The 19295-nt window shown below is 50.8% G+C and overlaps 1 protein-coding gene across 1 annotated transcript in view; it reads right to left on the bottom strand.

The window, feature by feature from the left end:
- The window catches only part of AXIN1 (axin 1), a 71384-nt gene that overhangs the window by 4188 nt on the left and 47901 nt on the right, over positions 1-19295 (bottom strand). Inside the window, exons 5-8 of the mRNA XM_065644997.1 lie at positions 12664-12801; positions 6808-7361; positions 4618-4794; positions 3187-3432 (exon numbers count right to left, since the gene is read on the bottom strand). Of these exons, the coding sequence (XP_065501069.1) occupies positions 3187-3432; positions 4618-4794; positions 6808-7361; positions 12664-12801 (1115 nt within the window). The remainder of the gene's footprint in view (positions 1-3186; positions 3433-4617; positions 4795-6807; positions 7362-12663; positions 12802-19295) is intronic.

The raw sequence follows: 19295 nt of genomic DNA, 5'->3' as shown, positions 1-19295 counted from the left end.
TCTGTGAACCCTGCGAGCCAAAGTTAATTGAAGGGGTTTGGAAAACCTCAGAGCCCCTGAGCTTCTCTTTAATCCTGCTAGAAACAAGTTGTGACTGAGAGAGCGCAGCTGCACACCTGGGGACGTGGGGACAAACCCCCGGGCCCTGTGCAGGCAGCACAGCTGGGGATGCCCTTCTCCTTCACCCGTGGAGGTGGAGAGGACACCCCCAAGCTCTGCTGCAGTCAAAACAAGACGGAGACCGTGCTGGCGGCTGGGAGCCTCCTTCCTCCTCCTCCTGCCAACGTATCCCTGAAAAGTCGTTTCTGAATATGCTCAGCCCGGCTCCAGTGCTCACCTCTTTCCCGAGCAGAGATGTGCCTGAAAACTATGCCCAAAAGCAGAAACTCCGCACTGCTCCACAGAGTGAGAGTTAAAAATACAGAATCACTGAAAATGTGATTTTCCAAGAGCTCCTCTCAGAAGAATGAGACAACACAACTATCTCCACTTTCGTCATCGCCAAGAGATCTCCTGAGAGCACGGCTTACCCAAACCAGACCCTCTCTGGGCCCTGCCTCATTAAGGCTTCCACCTGCACCCACCTCCTGGCAGCAGCGTGACCCAGAAACACAGCCAGGTGTGCCCTCTGGGACCACCTGCCCTCCTGGGATCACCCCCCCTTGCTGCATGTGTCACAAGCACAAACGTTCTCCGGTACAGAAACTGCAGCCCCCGCCCCACCTATTGCATCTGCACTTCAGCACACTCCCAATTTCTTGGCCGTATAACCCGCTGGTGCTGTGACAGGGACACAAAGTCTGGGCACCAGCTCGGTCCAACTCAGCCCTGGGGCTGGAGAGCTCTGGAAAGCCTGAAACGCACGCAGCAGATGTCACCTCGGGAGGTGTCCCAGGCCCCAGCTCTGCTCCTCTTCCAGGCTTGGCCCAACCCAATTAATTCCCAACCGAGCTCAGGCTAATGTTCTCACTGCTGGCAAAAATCTATTCTCTGAAGAGCTGGTAGTAATTACTTCATCCAGCTGCGAACGTAATTGAACTGTGACACTGAGCTACAGAAAATGGCTCAAAACCTGGCTGTACATGGAAAAACCTGATGGTAACTGGGACACCAATGCTGGGCACACCGGATCTGCCGGTCATGCAGTACCAGACACATAACCCTGCATTGCTAGCAGCAGCCAGGTGGCTACCTCAGAGATCAGTAGCCCTCCAAACACTGCGGAATAGGGAGAGAATGGCTTTTTCTGCAACGGAAGTGTGGTTTCTAAAATAATATTTACAATTGCCAGTCCAGGCACTGCAGATACCTCGTGTATTTCTCACGGGCAGTGCTGGGTGGGAGCGGGGCTGCTGGCCCCCCCGGCAGGGCACAGGCAGCGATTTGGGGAAGGGCACTGCTGGCCAGGGCTGTGCTGAGGAGAGCGGCTGCCGGGCCGGGTACCCACGGCCGGGTAACCGTGCTGGCCAGGTCAGCTTGGGCACACAAAGCCGGCACGTTGCGTTCTCCTCCCGCAACCAGCTCAAGCTCAAAGACACCTCTGGGCCCACCTCCACCTCTCCTGCCATGGCCACCGCGCTTCCCTGAGGCTGTTGACAAACTTGAACACTGGCTCAAATTTTCCAGAGCTCTCCAAAGCTCCCGACTGAAATAACTGTTTTTTTCACATGAGCTCCCCTCTCCATTTCTCCTTTGCTCTCGAAAGAGCCGTGGGGTCTGTTTTCAGGCAGGCTCTTGTGCCAACCACAGCAGGAGCTCTCTAAGAAGCTGCTGGCTCAGGTGTACTCCAGCCGGAGCACCCAGTCCTGCCAAAACCCAGCAGAGAGATTTCAACACCCTGAAATCCCTGGGGACCGCTGCATCCATTCTTGCCTGCTACTTGGCACAGGCACATTTGCTTTTCATGAGCAGTTCCCCACCGGCAAACACAGCTCCCTGGCTTTCCCTGCATGGGGTACATCGGAGGGACCCTGTGTCACCGGGAGAAGAGCTGGACCTTGTGGGGAGGCAGCGAACACAGAGCAGCCCAGTGCGTGTCCTCCCGCTGGTCTGCACCGCACCTACCACAGTGCCACGGGACTCCTACAAAAGCTACGCTTACAATACATGCCAAATTAGTATTAGAGTATTAATTGCATATGCATTTAGCCCAGGTTGATGTTTCCAAAGTGCGTATCTGCATCTAGACATTTCTGGAGAAGGTGCGTGAATTTCGTATCACTATAAACGACTCTACTAATAAACGCTATCCAATTATACCAACTGAAAGGTAGGACAAATAAACTTGGCTTACTCTGACTTGGGAGAGCCTTCTAATTACCTGGCTTTCAATCAGTGCTCTGATATAAATACGCAGAAGTCTGCTACATGGTCACTGCAAGCAAAAATAATTGGAGCTCGGCAATTAACAGAGCTTTTTAAAATTACACTCATGTTTCTAAGAGTCAGATGTCAAAGTTTCAAGTTCTCAGAATACAGCTATAAAGCTGTGAAAGGTTTTTAATGGACTAAGTGCTTTTAGCTGTTAACAGTAATTATCCAGCACTTCCAAAACGCTTTTCATCTGAGAGCTCCATGTGCCTGGTGGACAACCTTCCCTGAAAGATAACACAGGAGCAGGAGAATTCGCTCTGCAACAGGCAGGAGCTGAGTCCCAGGAAGATGCAGTGACCTGGACAGGGCCACGCAGCCAGTGCTGCTGCAGCGGGACACAGGGCAGTGCTCCCATCCAGATGCAGGAGACGTAGATAACGAGCAAACACATCTTTTCCTGCACTTAATTTTGCTGCGTCCTGCTGAATTCTGCTCCTACACCAACCTTTGAAATCATCGTGCAAGTGTGAATGAGTGGAGAGTCAATCAGCTCTCCCATTCCATGTCCCTCCAGACATGTTCCCCCAGCCAGATTCTCCTCAAGCTCTCAGCAGCCCCTTCCCCACTCTCCCATGGGCATTTCCAGGCTCTCCAGTCACAAAACACAAGCCCACGCCCTCAAGGTGGGTTTTGGCATTTGCATCACCACATCAGAGTGACTGGGACAGATTTCTCTGACCTCTCTGCTCAGGCTTGCATGCAGTTGGTGCTGGGAGCTGGAGACCAGAGCAGAATCAACACCTCCCTCAGCTGGCCACCTTCAGAGCAGTCCCCCCCTTCCCTCCCATGCACAACCAGACCTTATCACCATACCTTTGTTTAAGGGGGAGTTTTCCAGCCCTTTTTTCCTCCTCCTCCAACCTCCTGCGAGCTTCTTCCAGCTGGGTGAGTGGGTTGGGAGCTGGATTGGGCGGCATGGTAGGATCTTGGATGAAGGGATGAGAAGGCTGGACAACGTTCCGGAGCTGAGCGCTGACCCATGGATGCACTGCAACAGGTCGCTCGATGGAGAGGGGTCGGACCATATCATGGGACAGCTGCTTCTTAGCACCCGAAGATCTGCACACAAACACAAAGGTTTTACATGGACTGCCGGGTGGCTCTGCTGTGGTGCACTGTCACTCCTAGATGGACCTATTGTTCCTGCAGCTGCACATGGGCACCACTGGAAGTTCCTTACAGCACAGCTTCCAAGGGGAGGAGACCACCATCCACCTCTAGAGGAGATTTCAGGACAGCAAGTCCTGAGACATCAGGGTGAGCAACCCAACCCTGACGCAAAGCCCACAGGTCTGTTTAAGGGCTCTCATCAAGCACACAATACATAAGAATAAAACCAGCAAAATGCAGCTCCACCATTTGTGACACTGCCCCAGAAGATGCCCTCCCAGGCTGGGAGCCTCTCCGTGAGCCGCTGTTCAGCAGCTCCAGGAAAAGGGACATTGCAGGGACGTGCTCGTCCTTCCCCAGCCCCAGCAGCTGATTCTGCTGCCGGGCTCCTTGCTGACCTGGCACCATTCGTGGCTCTGGCGCTCAGCCTCAGCTGCCCGCAGTGCAACCCGCCCCGGCTTCTACTGTCCGGCATGGAAGAAAACACCAGCAGCTCCACCACTCAGCGCCGCTGCATCAGTGGGGACGAGACCCCAGACCCCTCTCGTTGGCATCCACCAAGCTCTGTTTTTTGCCAGAGCCTGACCAGACTGTGACTGAGGATCTGTGCCTGCGGATCTGCGCAACTCCAGAGAGATCCCTGAGCCAGCCATGTCCTCAGCTCAGCTCGAGGCAGGCGAGGCCAGCCCAGAGGATGCTCCCAGCAAGCTGAAAAGCTGGGCGACCCTGAGCTGTGCTGAACTGCTGGCTCAGGACCCACGACTCCAGCACAGCAGGTTCTGCATTTCTATCAGCACCTTCCAGGAGTAACAGGCATTTACAGACAGCAAATGCTTAAAGGAATAACCCTGCCTGCTGCACACCGTGTTATCCACCTCGGAACCACAGCAGTGATTTGTGAGATTCTCCTGGGGCTGCAACCCTCCCCTACCATGACCACAAGTCATCCTGCAGAAAAACCAGCCCCCGATCAATCCTCAGTCTCCAAAGTGCCTAAACCCTTGTGCCTGGTGAAGTCTTGTCTTCCCAAAGTCTCCAGGAACAAGGCAGAGTGCCAGACAGCCCAGACACACATGCCCTGTGCAGGGGACACAACACAACAGTGTGAAGACCCCTCACTCTGCCAGCCCTTACCCATGGTTTGTTTTCTTATGCCTGCTGATCTCCTTCTCTCCTTCTATGATCCACTGAAGGATCTTCTGGTTTCTCTCCACGTCTTCAGGAGATCCTGGCATCTCATAGTTGGCACCATCACTTTTCCCTGAATCAGTCTTCTTAACATTTCTTTTTGAGAGCAGACTTGCTTTCCCGCTGCAAGAACAAAGCTTGAGACATTAGCGTTTTGCCTAAGCCAAACCACTGCAGACTGTGGCAGAGGATGGACACATCTATCTCCAGACTTACTCAGCCCTGCCGGGGTCTGGTGCTGCCTGTGGCGGTGGCCCTGGCTGCCCTGCACAGCCCCCTGGCTCTACCACAGCTCAAACCAGCCGTGCCGTGGTTGAGGCTAAAGCAAGACTGGCCAGACCCAGGCACAGCGGCTTCTCCATCCAGCTACCAGCTACGGAGCATGAGGTTCATCCTGGGGCTGCAATCCGCCAGCTGCCTTTCTGTGCCAGACACTGCTTGAAACTTGAGCCCTTTCTTAATTCACTGACACCCCAAACTGCTGATTTGCCGTGCCCAGCATCCACTTCTCACCCTGACTTGAACTGAGGCTTCACATCAGGGTGGAAGATCACATCCCAGCAGGGTGGGCTGCCTCCCACAGGCTCTCATGCACTGAAAGCCCAGCCACGTCAAACACAGTGGCCAAACGTGCTCCAGGCAGCAACTGACACTCCAGCCATGCTTACGGCTGCAGGAACAGCTCCTACAGAAACCCCTTGCCCACACGCGGGCCCACGTGCCCAGCCGGGCAGCCCCACGCTCACGAGGTCACGCAGAATTCACCCGTGCTGGCCTGTCACTGCCACAGCCCGTGGCTTCATGGGACCATCCTAATCATCCACCCACTTTACTCCATAGGACCTTCCCTCCCTACAGTAAAAACAACCTTAACACCACAGAGGAGTAACAGGCCCCCAGGCAGCTTGGCTGATTTTTTAAGGAAAAAACCTGGAGAGAGGTTGCTGAAGATTTCCTAAGGCAGAGCAAACTGACAGCTTCTCTGCGTCTCCCCACACGAGGACTAGTGGGTATCAAATGTAATTATCCAGGAGCAGGTTTTCAGTGCAAACCAAAAAAAGGACCTTTTTTGGCAAGTTGTAATAAACCCAGAGACACAGGCACAGCCGTGGGGGGTAGGGGGACAGCAGCCCAGCTGGGTTCAGCAAGGAGCCAGACCAGCCACCACAGGGTGGTGCCAAACAAGACTGTTTAGATGCAAACTCTTGTCTTGCGAAGCCCCCTAATTTGTCAGGAACTGTGAGTTTGTGCCACAGGAAGGAAAGCTCTGAATATGCCCTCTTAAATTCCCCTTAATATGTGCTGTAGTCCATGCTAGAGAGGGTCCTGTGTCTAGACAGGGCTTTGGGTTGACCCAGCATGGCCAGACTCATGCTCTGTTGAAGCAACAGCTCTGAAGAAACAGGGAGAATTTCAGCATCATCCCCAATGATCCCACCCCAGTACGCTGCAAAGCATCACCCCAAACCTAGCGCCTGGGGGAGCTGGGGTGAGCACAGCTCTCCCCTGCGGCTTCACCCTCTCAGCACAGACGGGACGCAGGAATTCAAGCAGCAAAGGGAAGATGGACAAAAGCCCGTAAGGCAGCTCCATGTCTTTCCCGGGCAGAGGGTCCCCTGCCCCAGAGAACGTCCCCTTGGGACAGGGTGCCACGGCAGCACCCTGTCCATCGCTTCGACAGGAAGAGAAAGGAGCTTTTCTGGTGAGTGGGTCAGGCCTTGCAATATGGAGACCGTTTTTGTCCTGTCATGAATACCTGAGGAGAGTGGTTACCCAGATCCCGAGGCACAGCTCTATACTTAGCAACTCCTGATACATGGGGAAGCAGACCAGCATCTGCAATTTCTATGCACCTCCACTGCTTTAAGGAGCAGAAAACCTACATTACAACTAAGGCCATTAAAAACCCTGGTTAGAGGGTGTCTTTCAGCATCAGATCACAGACATTAAAAGGGGTCTATAAAGGTTATCGGGAAACACATCCATTTCTAAAGAGGAAGAGCAGTGGGCAGCCCTTAAACCATGTCCCAGCACAGGCTTTAACGAGAAAACATGGTTTAATCACCCTGTTTCACTGGCACGATACAGCCCATTTATGAAAGAGCTTCCTAGAGAAGCCACAGCTTTGGGACTCACCTGTAGCCTAACGAGTCCATGGGGACGGGGGCCATGCCCAAGTTTTCAGTGTAGTTTCGTGACTTTGTTGCATAGTTATGTGAATCTACATTCCAAGCAAAGCTGTTCTGCACTCGCTGAGTGGCCTCGGCCTCGATCTGCTCTTTTGGTTTCATCACGCTGTGGTGATGGATGTGGTGGTAGACATGTTTATGGTGGTATAAGTTAGCTGCATCCAGTTTCATTCCTGATTTTGTTGCATGCTTGCCATGTCCTGGAGGAATTGTTCCTAGTGTCCCTGACAGCTTTCCTAAGTGGCCACTTTCTGGGGACCGTGGCTTAGGAGAGTGGCGGCCAGGTCCTGGAGACTGGCAGCCTGGTGTTTTCATCACACGCTGGACATGTTCATCAAGGATGCTTTCTGGGTTTTCTTCATGAGCATCTCTCATCTGCATCCCAGCGCAGCCCATCTCAGAGTAACGAGGAGCAAAATGATGAAAGGCTTGGGCGGAAGGCATCTTGTGGCTAATGACCGAGGGACCAGAAGAGATATCTGCATCCTCACCTTCTTCTTCCTGCAAGAAACACGAGGACAATCAGAGAATGACAGCAGGGCGGCAGGAGGGGTCTCCAGTCCCACCTCCCACCCGCAGCAGGACTGCAGCCAACCCTTGAGGGGGTCAGGCCTGGCTTTGTCCCGCCAGATCTTGCAAACCTTCAAGAGGGAGATCCACCAGCCCTCTGGAGACCTGTCCCAGATTGTGCCACCCTCCTGCAGAACATTTCCTGATGCTCCACCCAAGCCTGTGCAGTCTTGCTGCCACCGAGCAGAGCTGCTCAGGTCCCTGTACCTGCTTTTTGAGCCACCATTAGCAAGGGTCTCCACATGTTACCTGAAGAGACTGAGGCAACCTCCGACAGGCAGCCCACACATCACCACCCAGGTTTACAGACGCAGCTGACGAGTGAAACAACTCAATCAGATGCATGAGCAGGCAGAACCTTACCAAAAAGCTCCTTAAGTCCCTTGGAGGTGGTTCCGTAACAACCAGCGGTGGAAACACAACTTACCGCATCGTACCTGCGACTTCCTGTGAGCCCCTGGTACGGCACCACTTCAAAGCCCATCACATAAAGCCCAAAGTTACAGGATATGTGGCAAAATCGTTCTTGAGTCAGGCGAGACCAGGGGGGTTCTCACACAAATGACTATTTCACAAGGCAAATCCAACGGCAGGTTTGTAACAGGAGGGGGCAACTGAAGGTCGACAGCTGCATGAATGGTTTTGAAAATCAAACATTGATTTCTCCTGGGCATGCTAAGGCTGGAGGGAAGCACTTCACACAGATAAAGAAATAAGCTGGAACTAACTGCTTGTTCTTGTAGTTCACAACGGTCCAGGACACGCTGTTAGCAACTTTTAAGTCCTTGCCAGGAAGAATAAAACTCCTCCATGCTGACAGCCACAGTTTTGATGCTGACAAACTATTTTACACTCCAACATAAACTCAAATATTTATGAAGTTTCTCTATTGGAAGTCAGGATTCCTATTCTTTTTAATTACACAAGCAGGATTCCAGTGAGTCCTTTAATCCCGCTCTCTTTTCCTCCTTTGGCACAGTAAAGAAATCGGTTGCAGCACAGGGTATCTCTGCCCTGCCAGACAAATGCATCTGCTAGAAAACACTGACTCCCGTCAGCTTTGCCTGTCAGATGTCATCATCCATCACTTGCTAACCAGCTTCAAAGTCTCAGCTGCCAACCACACAGCAAGAAAGCAAATAACAGACTTCCTCCCAGTGTCACACCTGGGGATTCAAACTTGAGCCAGGGACAATGCCAGGCTTTGAAAGTGCCAAAGGCATGGGTACCGCAAGCCTGAGGGGTGACACGATGCCCATGTCTGGAGGGGACGCACCACTTTCTAACTAAATGGCTTTGAAGAACTTTGGAGGCACCTTCAGTCTGCCACACTGCAGCCTGCCAACCACCGTCCCTGGGCACCTCGCTCAGGGAGAAGATGAAGCATGTGCTGACTAAATCCCTGCCACTGGGGTAGGCGTTTATTGCAGTTTATGAAAGCCCGAAGATGCACCCAGCACTTGGGAGGCTTTTAGGGCTGGTACCTACTTCCTAGAAAACTCTTAGGTTTAAACACTAACTAACGTGCAGGACAAGATTTGACCCCAGCACAGATCCCTGAGGAAGAGCAGCGCGTCCTTCGTTCAGAGCCCAGAGCTCTGGCTCTGCTGTCACACCGGAGCAGGGTGGCACGGCACTGAAAACCCAGGGTGGTCCAGCCAGATGGGTGCCTAGGATCCGGGAAATCCTCTGGCTGCCTGGAATCCCATCTTGCCAAAAATTGGGACATGGAACTTCGCTTTGCTCTGAGACTGAGATCAGGGTGGACTGAGGGAAGGAGATGGGTGCATTGACTCGCTCTTGGTTTGCATCGGCTCAGCTCATCTGTGTCACTGCGCAGGAGATCTGGACCCCAGGCAGGAGCAAGTGCTGCTGGGGCAGGGGGTGTGCAGGCAGCCCAGGACAGCTGGCTTCTCACTCCCCCAGGTGCTGGTCTCAGCCTCGCACTGGGTAGGAAAGCCCCAACAGCAGAAGATAATGGCAGCTAAGGAAGAAATTTGGGTGCCTAAGCTAAGCTGTCCTCTCTCCTTGAGCAGGGCAGAGGCCAAAGGTTTGAGTCAAGGCTGCAGATACTAATTCTGCTAAATCTGTTCACTGTTCTTAGTCTGCAGTGGGAAAAACAACAAAGGGCATGAGGTCAGGGCAGCCCAAGCTGGGACTGTAAGGCGGGAGTTTGGACACGGCAGAGCTGCGCTGTGTCTCCACCACATGCACCGGTGCATTGCCAGGTGCTCCTTGCCCGGGTTACCTGACCGCAGCCCCAGCCCGGCAACGCAGCCGCAACCCCTGCTCTCACCGACGCTGCCCACGCCAGCCCGCGGCCCAGCCTGCCACCGAGCACCCTCACCCTGCCCGTGCTGCAGAAAGGGAAGACAAGACAACGCAAGGACCAAGGAGGCACAGGCAAGAGGTGGCAACCGCGGTGTTTTACACCGAAGGAACCCGCGGGGCTGGGGAGCAGCCCCCTCCAGGGACTCAGCTCTCCCCAACACAGGGCTGGTGGGAGCTCCAGAGCCGTGTTTCGGCATCTCGCTGCGGTGCGCCGGGCAGCCCCGGGTGCCATTACCACTAGATGGTGCTTGGTTGACATAATACTGTCAGAAAGCTCTTCCATCCGGGAGCGGCAGCAAGAGAGATGCAGGCTTCAACTTTGCTGACTGTCTGCTGAGCTATTTTTGCTCTGCAGCAAGCTCGGGGGTGCCCTTCCCTTTGAATTTGGAGGCTGAAATCTGCACTGATGAGCTATGGGCAAGCGATATCTTGCTGCAAACCTCCTCCTCTGCCTTCTCCCAGTCCCACACATCAGGCTGCTACTGGTCAGTAGGGCGAAACAGCTCACCTAACCACGGGTGCATTTTCAATCATCGTGCAAATGAATTCCCTCTTTATTTTGGCAATGTTTTATATTCAAGCAGTGAGAATCTCAGCACTGGCTTTGCTTCTCCTGGCTGATTTTCAATTCGCTCAGTTCAGACAAAGACAGAGTGATCTGTATGATACGATACTGATTTGTACGATACAATCCTGCAGCTTCCTACAGGGACATGAGGCTGAAGCGGCTCAAAAAGTAATAAGGGAACATGCGTATCCTCTAATCCTTTCCTGTGTTGCTCAGAAAAATTAATGAATTCAGAGGGTTTTTTTTCAAAAACAAGAAACAGTCTTTCCAGTAAAAGCCGTATGGCTCTAAATCAGATGCCTCTTCTCAACGTTACTGCATGATGTGGCTTTGAAAGGGAACCTGCAGATTGCTCAGTATGAGGGAGAAAAAAATCTTGTTTTTCCTAGTTTTCGCAAAATATTTCCAGCTTCTCTGCTAAGGTGATAACTACCTAGCGTGACTAACACTCGTGGTTTTCCCTGTGCTGCTGTTCAGTGAGCCATGCAGACCTGGTAAGAGGTTACCCTATAGTCCTGGTGCTCAGGTCATAGAAAAAATCCCTGTGATCTATCAGGATTCAAGCTCTTCTCTTGCTGATACCAGCAGCTCCTGCACCTTAAGTGCTGACCTAAAAAAGCTACAATTGCTTACTCTGAGTTTTTCCTGAATGGCTAATGCCAGATGCCAGCCAGTCAATGAAATACATTCTGGAGACAGCAAAGAGGTTTAATATATAGCATTAGTGGGAGTCCTGGGCTTAAAAATAGATTAAGTCACACAAAAATGTGTTTAAACAGACTTAAATTTATTCTCTGGCATATAGGTATTTGCTGATTTTACAGTATTGCTACTGGCAGCTTCTTCAAGGAGGCAGAGGGCTGGGATAATGTGGTCTGGTACAGGTGGAGGCTGCCATGGGAGGAGGAGGAGGAGGACGAAGAGTGCTCTAGGACTGTGTTAGCAGACAATGCTGCTGGTTAAATCAGCTTTGTCTAGAAAGCAATAGGTACCAGAGAGAAAAATGGACCAATTCCAGAAGAATAGGAATCTAATCACAAAAGAGCACCTCATGGCCTTTTCTGGCTGGGTGCTGGATGCAGATGTGAAGGGAGCTATCTGGACAACACCTGGAGCTGGGGGAAGCTTACAGATCCCTCTGCCTTCTGCACTTCTCCACATTTGAAATATCCATATGATTTAAAGCAAATACTACAACCTACAGCTCTTTTTTTTTGTGTTTAAAGATAAACATTTAAACATATTGATGAATATTTAAAAATACGCTAATGGGGTTGAAGGCTCTGCCCTGGAGCCCCAGCAGCTCAGCTTCTCCAACAGCACAGAGCTGACATGGGCACCCACACCTCTGTTTTCGGGGAGAGCTGCGAGTTCCTGTGCACAGAGCCCTTGCCTCAGGGCCAGGGCAGCTATTCACTGCAGACACTCGTGTTACACTGATATGGGTGATGTTCAGTAACACTGTGATGTCCTCTGAAAGCTCTCCCATACCCCAGCGCAAGATGCACAGGTAGCTGTGAGGTGCAGTACCACGGAAGACACAGTGTCAATACTGTGGAACAGGGTGTTCCACACAGGTAATACTAGACGGCCAATAGTGAATTCTCTTCCATTTGGAGCTTGTTGTGGAGCTAAAGGCCTTGCACGCTTCCCTTGGTTCATCTACCAAGTCCTTGAGCTCTGCCAGGCCCCAGCAGTGCCAGGGGCTCTGTTTCCCCAGCCACCCACATGGAGTCAGTGTGTTTCTCTGCCCAGGAGAGGGGTTTTGGATGCTACACCTGACCAGTTCCAAATCTTCTAGGGATGTGCTAGGCACTGATGGGCAGAACTCTTTTGGCTGTGCTAGGAACGGCCCGATGGCAGACACAAACACCGCCAAGCAAAACAACACCTGCCATCTGGGTACCATTTGTGGCTGAAATAGGGATCACATAAACCCCACAGGGGAAGGCAAACCCCTGTCACATAGTCCCCATCCTCACATGGAAGGCATTGCTCACAAAGTCAGGAGAGCGAGGGTACTGGAGAAGATGATGGAGAGCATCCACAGCCCCTAACTGGTGGCAAAAGCGGGCACTGCTGTGCCATAGCTGGTACCTTACGGCAGAGAGGGTGTGCTGGAGCTCACAGAGCCCTGCATGGAAGGGGGAACAGCACCATGGAAGCTCCTGGGGCAATGGGAGCCTCCAGAAGCCCCCGTGCAAGTGATGACCGTGGCTGTTGGAGCAGGGAAGTGGTCACTCCGGTTGCTTCCACAGCAGCTGAAAGCTCCCTGTGGTGCAGGGTACACAGACAGACCCCCAGGCTGGTAGAGGAGGCAAGGAGGTTACTAACCGCTCGAACGCGTTTAAGGCGCTCCTCTAATTTCTCCTCTGCTTCACGTTCCTTTTGTACTTCCTCCAAACGATTGATCAGTTCTGCAGCAAACTTCTCTGGTTCAACGTGGATATCCTTTGGCATTCGGTATGTACGCTGCAGGAAAAGACACACCAGGGGTTAGCAAAAGATGCATCAAAAAAATCACACGTTTATTTTGGAGGCTTTGCTAACTGGAAATGCCACTCGTTCTGGTGGGGAGTTGAGGGAGGACAGGCGGGCTGGACGCTGAGCCACCACCACGAGCTCCCCGGCCAGCATCAGCTCCACGCACTAAGGGAAATGCTTTCTGGAGCCACAATGCAACAAGCTCTTTCGGCACCAAACTCCTCTTTGGGATGTATGTCCTTGCTTTTCTCTCCATGTACACATGGTCTGAGGCAATATCCTGGTCTCAAAGGGTGGGAAAAGGACAGAGAGAGAAACCTCTCAAAAAATCATGCTTATAGTAGTGATGTTTTCACTTCGATAGAAAGGAAGACCTCTTATGTATACTTCTTTAGCTTACCCCAAGTAGATCATTGTGTGCCAGGAAATCTGCAAATCTCACCCATGGCCACAAAGAGGAGTGGAAATCCTGTCCACTCATAGAATAGTTTGGGCTGGAAGGGAAATTCAAAGCTCATCCAGTGCCACCCCTGCCATGAGCAGGGACATCTTCACCAGCTTGGGTTGCTCAGAGCCCCGTCCAGCCTGGCCTGGGATGTCTCCAGGGATGGGGCATCCACCACCTCTGGGCAACCTCCAAGACATTTTACTTCCCTCAATCTTCTGCTACAACCCAGCCAAGCCACAAAAGGCCATGATTCCCACAAAGCATCGTCTCTTCCTAGAGGATCCTGCAGGACGGTGTCTTGACTCTTCAGAGCTGTGCAACCATCCCCTGCTTGCTTTATCAATACAGCAACCTTACAAGTGCAGAGATACCATTCTTCTGCTTGCCTTGGGTGAACAAATGAATATCTATGGAAGTTCAAGGGCATTCTCAGTTCCTTGTGCTGGGTTACTTTGTCCCTAAATTCCTGAGTTCTGGGATAAGAGGAGTGTGTAGTGAAGTACGAAGCCGTCAGCTGCTGTGTTTTTCCCCTCATTTTTATCCCCTCTGCATTATTTTATTAAAATACTAGAAAAACTAAAATGACAGAGCAGAGATAAAAATTTAATTTGGAGGGAAAAATATACGGAAAATTCAACAGTACAAAAACCTGCATTGAAATATTTCAATACCAACATGAGAGAAATATACACTCTGTCAGACCAGAGATAAAATTAAATGTGAATACATGAGATAATTCATCGCAAAAGAACAAATGCAGCACCAGAGGCAGACATCGAGCTCAAAATCTTTAAAGGAGGATAAGACACCACCTGAATTTATCCCAGATCAGGTGAAAGATCAGTGCAGAAGACTAAAATGCTTTGCCTCAAAACCTGACAGAAGTATGCAAATCATTTCGGTTTTCCACTCTCTGCCAGCTGCCGAGTGGAGGGCAGAGGAAGAAAAATGGAGGCAGTAAGTATCCTCCTGATGGCACCCAGAAGCTGAAGATATCTTTTGTGACACCCAGGCTGGGTGGCTGAGGTCTCAGTTAAAGAACCGCTTGCTTTGTTCGCCAAGAGCGAGACCCAGTTGGCCCTGCCAGCACGTCCCCGTCCCAGTGCTCACTGCCATCACCTCCTCTTCCACACCACACGGTGCTGGGCTGCAGCGTCACTGGGGACACCTGAGGACACCATGAGGCTTTGCGGGCAAGAGGACTGTCTGCTCTAGCACCCGCTTTCCGTCATAGCAGAGGGACTCGAAGCTGTCCCAGGCAGGACTGACCCACCCGAGCTGGGAACAGCCCCAAACAACCATCCCCTTCACCCAGGGATGCAGCTGTTGGAGAGGGCACAGCCTGGGATGACAAAGCCTTTGCTGCCACCGGGACCTCCAGCCCTGCAAATCAGTGGCCTGTATTAAAAAGAAACTCTGCAGGAAAAAAAAAATTATCAAGAAAAATGACATTTAGTCTTGAGATATTGGCATAATGGATGAAGTCGCATGTGTTGTCCCAGCACGAGGACCTTGTGTTGCCCAGAAATGATCCCTAGATGTGCTCCATTATGGGGGAAGACGTGACAGAGCTGGTCCCTCCTCTGTTACTCCCTGAGGAGCTTCTAGGATCCAACTGATGATTCCCCATTCCCCTTGCATAGCCTGGGGGAGCACTTCTGGCTAAGGGAGTCTGCTTTCATCAGAAACCCCAAAACCATGACCACCACCAGCCATCCTGGGAGGCAGCACCAGCCATTCCCAAGGAGGGAAATCCCTCTCTCACCTGACAAGTCACAACCCATTGGGTGATGCGTTTGCTCCCTCCTGCCACCTTAGATGTGCCAACTCTCTCTGCAGTTGTTTACACGACAGCAGCACCAAGCCCTGCTCCATTAGAAACTTAATGAGCCTAATGAGAGGCAGCTCGGCGCTCAGCAGTTAGAGTCTCAGGTCTCCCCGTTGCAGTTTCCATAGAAAAGCAAAACTGGGAAAGAATTTCCCTTTATTTTCATGACCTTTTGATGCAATGCAGCATCCCAAACCAAAGGCTCTCCCAAGCCCGCAGCAGCGGTGGGTGCAAAGGCTGAAGTTTGCTAACCTGTGTGTTCGAGTCCTGGCACAGCGAGGTGGTTCCCTCCAAGCCCAGCAATGCTCAAGGACCACAGCTCTGTCTCTAATGAGGAGCTGAAGACATTCAGGGTCACTGCTGTACCCAGGGAGTTGGGAGTTGCCTGGATTTTGCTACATCAGGCATATGCAGGTCTTGGGTTTTGATGGATTTCACCTTCCCTGAGAAACTGAGGTTTGAGGACCAAGCTGCACATCAGAACACATTGTCATCCTAAATGTGTGGCTTTACTACAATCTATATGTGAAAAGGCAGAAAGGGAAGAATCTCACTGTGGCTTGTGGGTTCCTCTTGGGAAGAATAAACCCCAAGTGCTCTGAGATGAAACAGCAAGTTTTCCAACGTTATCACTGGGTAGAGGTCTCTAACCAGCCCCAGGGACCCCTGCGTTGGGCTGAACCATTTCCGACAGATGCGACTGGGCCAAAGAATTCCATGTTGGTAAATCTCCCTCATCTACAGGAGGTTTGATGCCTCCATGACGCTTGAGTGGCTGATGTTAGATCACAAGTCAGTCTTGGAGATGAAGTGAAGGTGGCAGGCTAGAGGACCCAAGAGAAAGGACTTCTGAACCTCCACATTTCCCAGATTAATAATGCATTCCACTGTGACATACATTATTAAAGGATAAATGACGTTTCCATACTAGAAACACGCGTGGCAGAGCTCATGGATAGCTGGATTTCAGTATCGACCCCCGCAGCATTCAGGGATTAGCAAGGAGTCCCGCTGCTGCAAGGCATTAGAGGAAAAAAGCATGAAATGGCTGATGGGGATTCTGAGCAGGTTCCCAGCCCAAAGGAGCAGAAAGCTCATTTCGCTGTAGTTCTCCAGGCAGCGTGAGACCAGGGCTCCTCCTGTACACTCCTTACTCATGCAGCACTGCAGAGCGCTCACTCAAAACGTTCCGTTCCACTCAAGAACGCTATGGAAGCTGCCTCTGCACAGAGGACATTCTTCCGGGGCAGCTCAGCAACCAGCCTGACCCACTCTGCTGCTGCTTCTACCCATTTTCTTCTCACGTGGGTATAGTGTAAAGAGCTGCAGCTTCCTTGATTGTGGGGCAGGACAGGAGCCTCCCACCCGATGATCAAGCCACAGCAAGAACATCACAAAATGGCTTCTTAATGCAGTTAAACAAGCAAACAAAAAAAGGAATCCCAAGTCTTAATGCGTGAGGTTGGATTTTTCTAAATTTGCTGGGAAAAAGGAGCATCTCCCATCCTCTCCTCGGAACAGATGAATGCCAGAGCCGGGGTAAATACAGTGCAACAGCACAGGTACAGCCCTGCGTTCTCTGGGCATTCGCTCTTCCTTTGGGACCCTGCTTGCTCTTTTTCTCTTTGGTGTTCCAAGGCTCTGCTTGAATCCAAGAGAGAGAGAGAAAACCACATGAAAAGCAACATTCACATGCTGTGTAACGGGATCCTGCCAGAGGCACAAAATGAAGGTCTCGTTGCTTGCTAGAGACCTTCACCCACCACAGCATTCCTGGGCAGAGAGCCATTTCACAAACACGGCTTTTCCAAACTTAGAGCACTGGTGAGTTTGTGAGCGTGGAACACGCAGCCGTCCACGCAGTGGGATGGGCTGCAGAGCAGGGCATCCTACACTACCTGCACACACTTCGGTAGCCGGAGGCAGCACGGCTGTTGAAACCAGCGGGCAGTCTCCTCTGAACATATAATCACTACAGTTTATAGCTTCTGGACCTAACTACAAGTGCTGCTATTAAAAGCAATATAAGTTCTTTCAGAATTTTGCGTAATAGCCCCATAACTCACTTGTAAGGGAATGGTAAGGTCTCCAAAGGACTTCTGAAATGACTTTTCGGAAGTAGGAGGTTCTCTCCTATCGCTAGGAAAACATGCCATGCATTCTGCAAGCGCTATCAGTGTGGACTCTGGCTACTCTGGTTAGATACGAGTCCATAAAGACCTTCACCAAAGCTGCAATTTAGTCATTGCTGCACGTTTTAAAGCATGCTAACCACCAGGGCCGGGCGGCTGGAGGAGACGGCTTTAGCCACGGGCTGCAAGGTAGCCTAACCGCCGGCTTCAGAAAGCAACATTTGCATGGCTCCTTGCTAATTGGGGAAGTTTAATTCAATAAGCGTGCAGTTAGAGGTGATTTTAAAAGACTAGCTTTATAACATCTCACACCGGTGTTGTCAAAACATATTGTCTAATTACCTTCTCCTTTCTTGGCTGATTGATAAGCGAGGGCAGAGCAGAGCCTCTCTGAAGTCGATGCCAATTCTGTGTCAGTAATTGGCTGGCAGGAGGTGCCAGAATGTCTGAACTAAACTTTTATTCCCTGGAGAAAGACTAGAACTAACTCAACTTCTCAGTCCTCCGCTCCCATATAAATATGCGTCAAGATGCCTTTTTCCCTGGGACTTAAAATTACAGTGCAGAACCTAATGGGAACAGTGGATGTTTCACAGAAAAATCCTTGTGAAGCGCCTGTGTGTAATTTAGGAGGAATATGTAATTCTAAAAGACCATGTAGATAAGTAGGATAATATAAAAATTTATAAGCAGCAGGTGGCCAATTTAAACCTTGTTTTTTTCCCCCCTGTTTTTTAACTGGTTTCCGAAAAGGTCGATAAAATTTAATGCTAAGTAAAACTAATTAGCCTGCAAGGAACTGCTGCTGGAATGACACTTATTCAGTTCAACAAAAGAAATGTTTGGCAGATGGAAGTTCATTAAAGCAGAGCTCACTATACATATTTAATGCTCCATACTCTGAGTTTATAACCTGCAGTTCATCGAGGCATTGCCAGTGCACACAATCAACAGAAAGCCACTATTATTTTTATCCAAAAGGTAAAGCCACTGACAAGCTTTGAAGTTGGAGAATATTCACTCGGTAGTTCCCACTGTTGGGGAACAGCAATAACAACAACAAAAAATAAAGGCCAAGCTTTCAAACTTCAACTCTAACAAAGCCATGCTTACAGTAAAAATGGCATCAAGCGAAATAAAAAGGCACCCAGCCAGCCTTTTCAACAGCGACCACACTGTGAAAGCAACTGTGTGAAAAGAGAGGTGACTGAGCAAGGATGGCTAGTGAGCGTCCGCGGCCAGGGCTTTTATTGTCAACCCAGTGATCAAAGCATAGGAGACCCTCTTAAATCTAAGGAAAATAATCTAATTTAAAAGGCAAAACAAAGAGTGATTTTTTTTTTTTTAAATCAGATTAAAACAAGGGTATATTTCTGCTGGCATTGTGCTGCTTTGAGCAGGCAGGATGAGAACAGCTGTGTCAAGTTTGGAGGCACTTCTGGAAAAAGCAGATGGAGGTTCTTTTTCTCCCTATTTGATTTGTGCTGGAGTCCAGCTGTCCAAAGGGGAAAGAAGTACCTTTATTCCCTGCTAGATATTAAATGCCACCTGTAACTTGTCACAGGAAGAAAATAATAATAAGCAGAGCTGCAGCTGGTGCTGCAGAGCCCTAGCAGGTATGATCATCCTCCAAAGCTGTTTGCTTACCTGGAGCAACCGGGGAGACAATCTCAGACAAATGAAATACTTATGCTTGCACCTTCTTCGCTCTCCTGCCTTATACCCTCAGGCGGACTCTGCTGAGTCCTTGAGAACAGGTTACAGCTCCCTTTGGCTGCCCAGTGCAGAAATACCGCTTGGGACAGTTGCATTTCTCCCCAGCTGACCTCGGCTGAGAGCTACATCAGCCTTCACATCCAATGGCCTCCTACACCTTCCACAAACACCTCCAGCTCACCTGAGGGCACACACCCTGCTTGCAGGTAGATTCCAGCCAGCGCTTCCATTCTCATCCAGGAGAAACAACTGGTTACTGAATGAACAGTTAAGAAAAATTATGCGTTTTGGGCAGCCCTGGATGATGGGTTTTGGCAGAAGGCTACCAAGCCCTTTCTTAGCATGGTCTATTCCATCT

Source organism: Caloenas nicobarica, chromosome 14 (assembly GCF_036013445.1).
Source record: "Caloenas nicobarica isolate bCalNic1 chromosome 14, bCalNic1.hap1, whole genome shotgun sequence".
NCBI lineage: Eukaryota > Metazoa > Chordata > Aves > Columbiformes > Columbidae > Caloenas > Caloenas nicobarica.
Note: the sequence above shows the minus strand (reverse complement) of the source record. Positions and strands in the feature narration are given on the sequence as shown.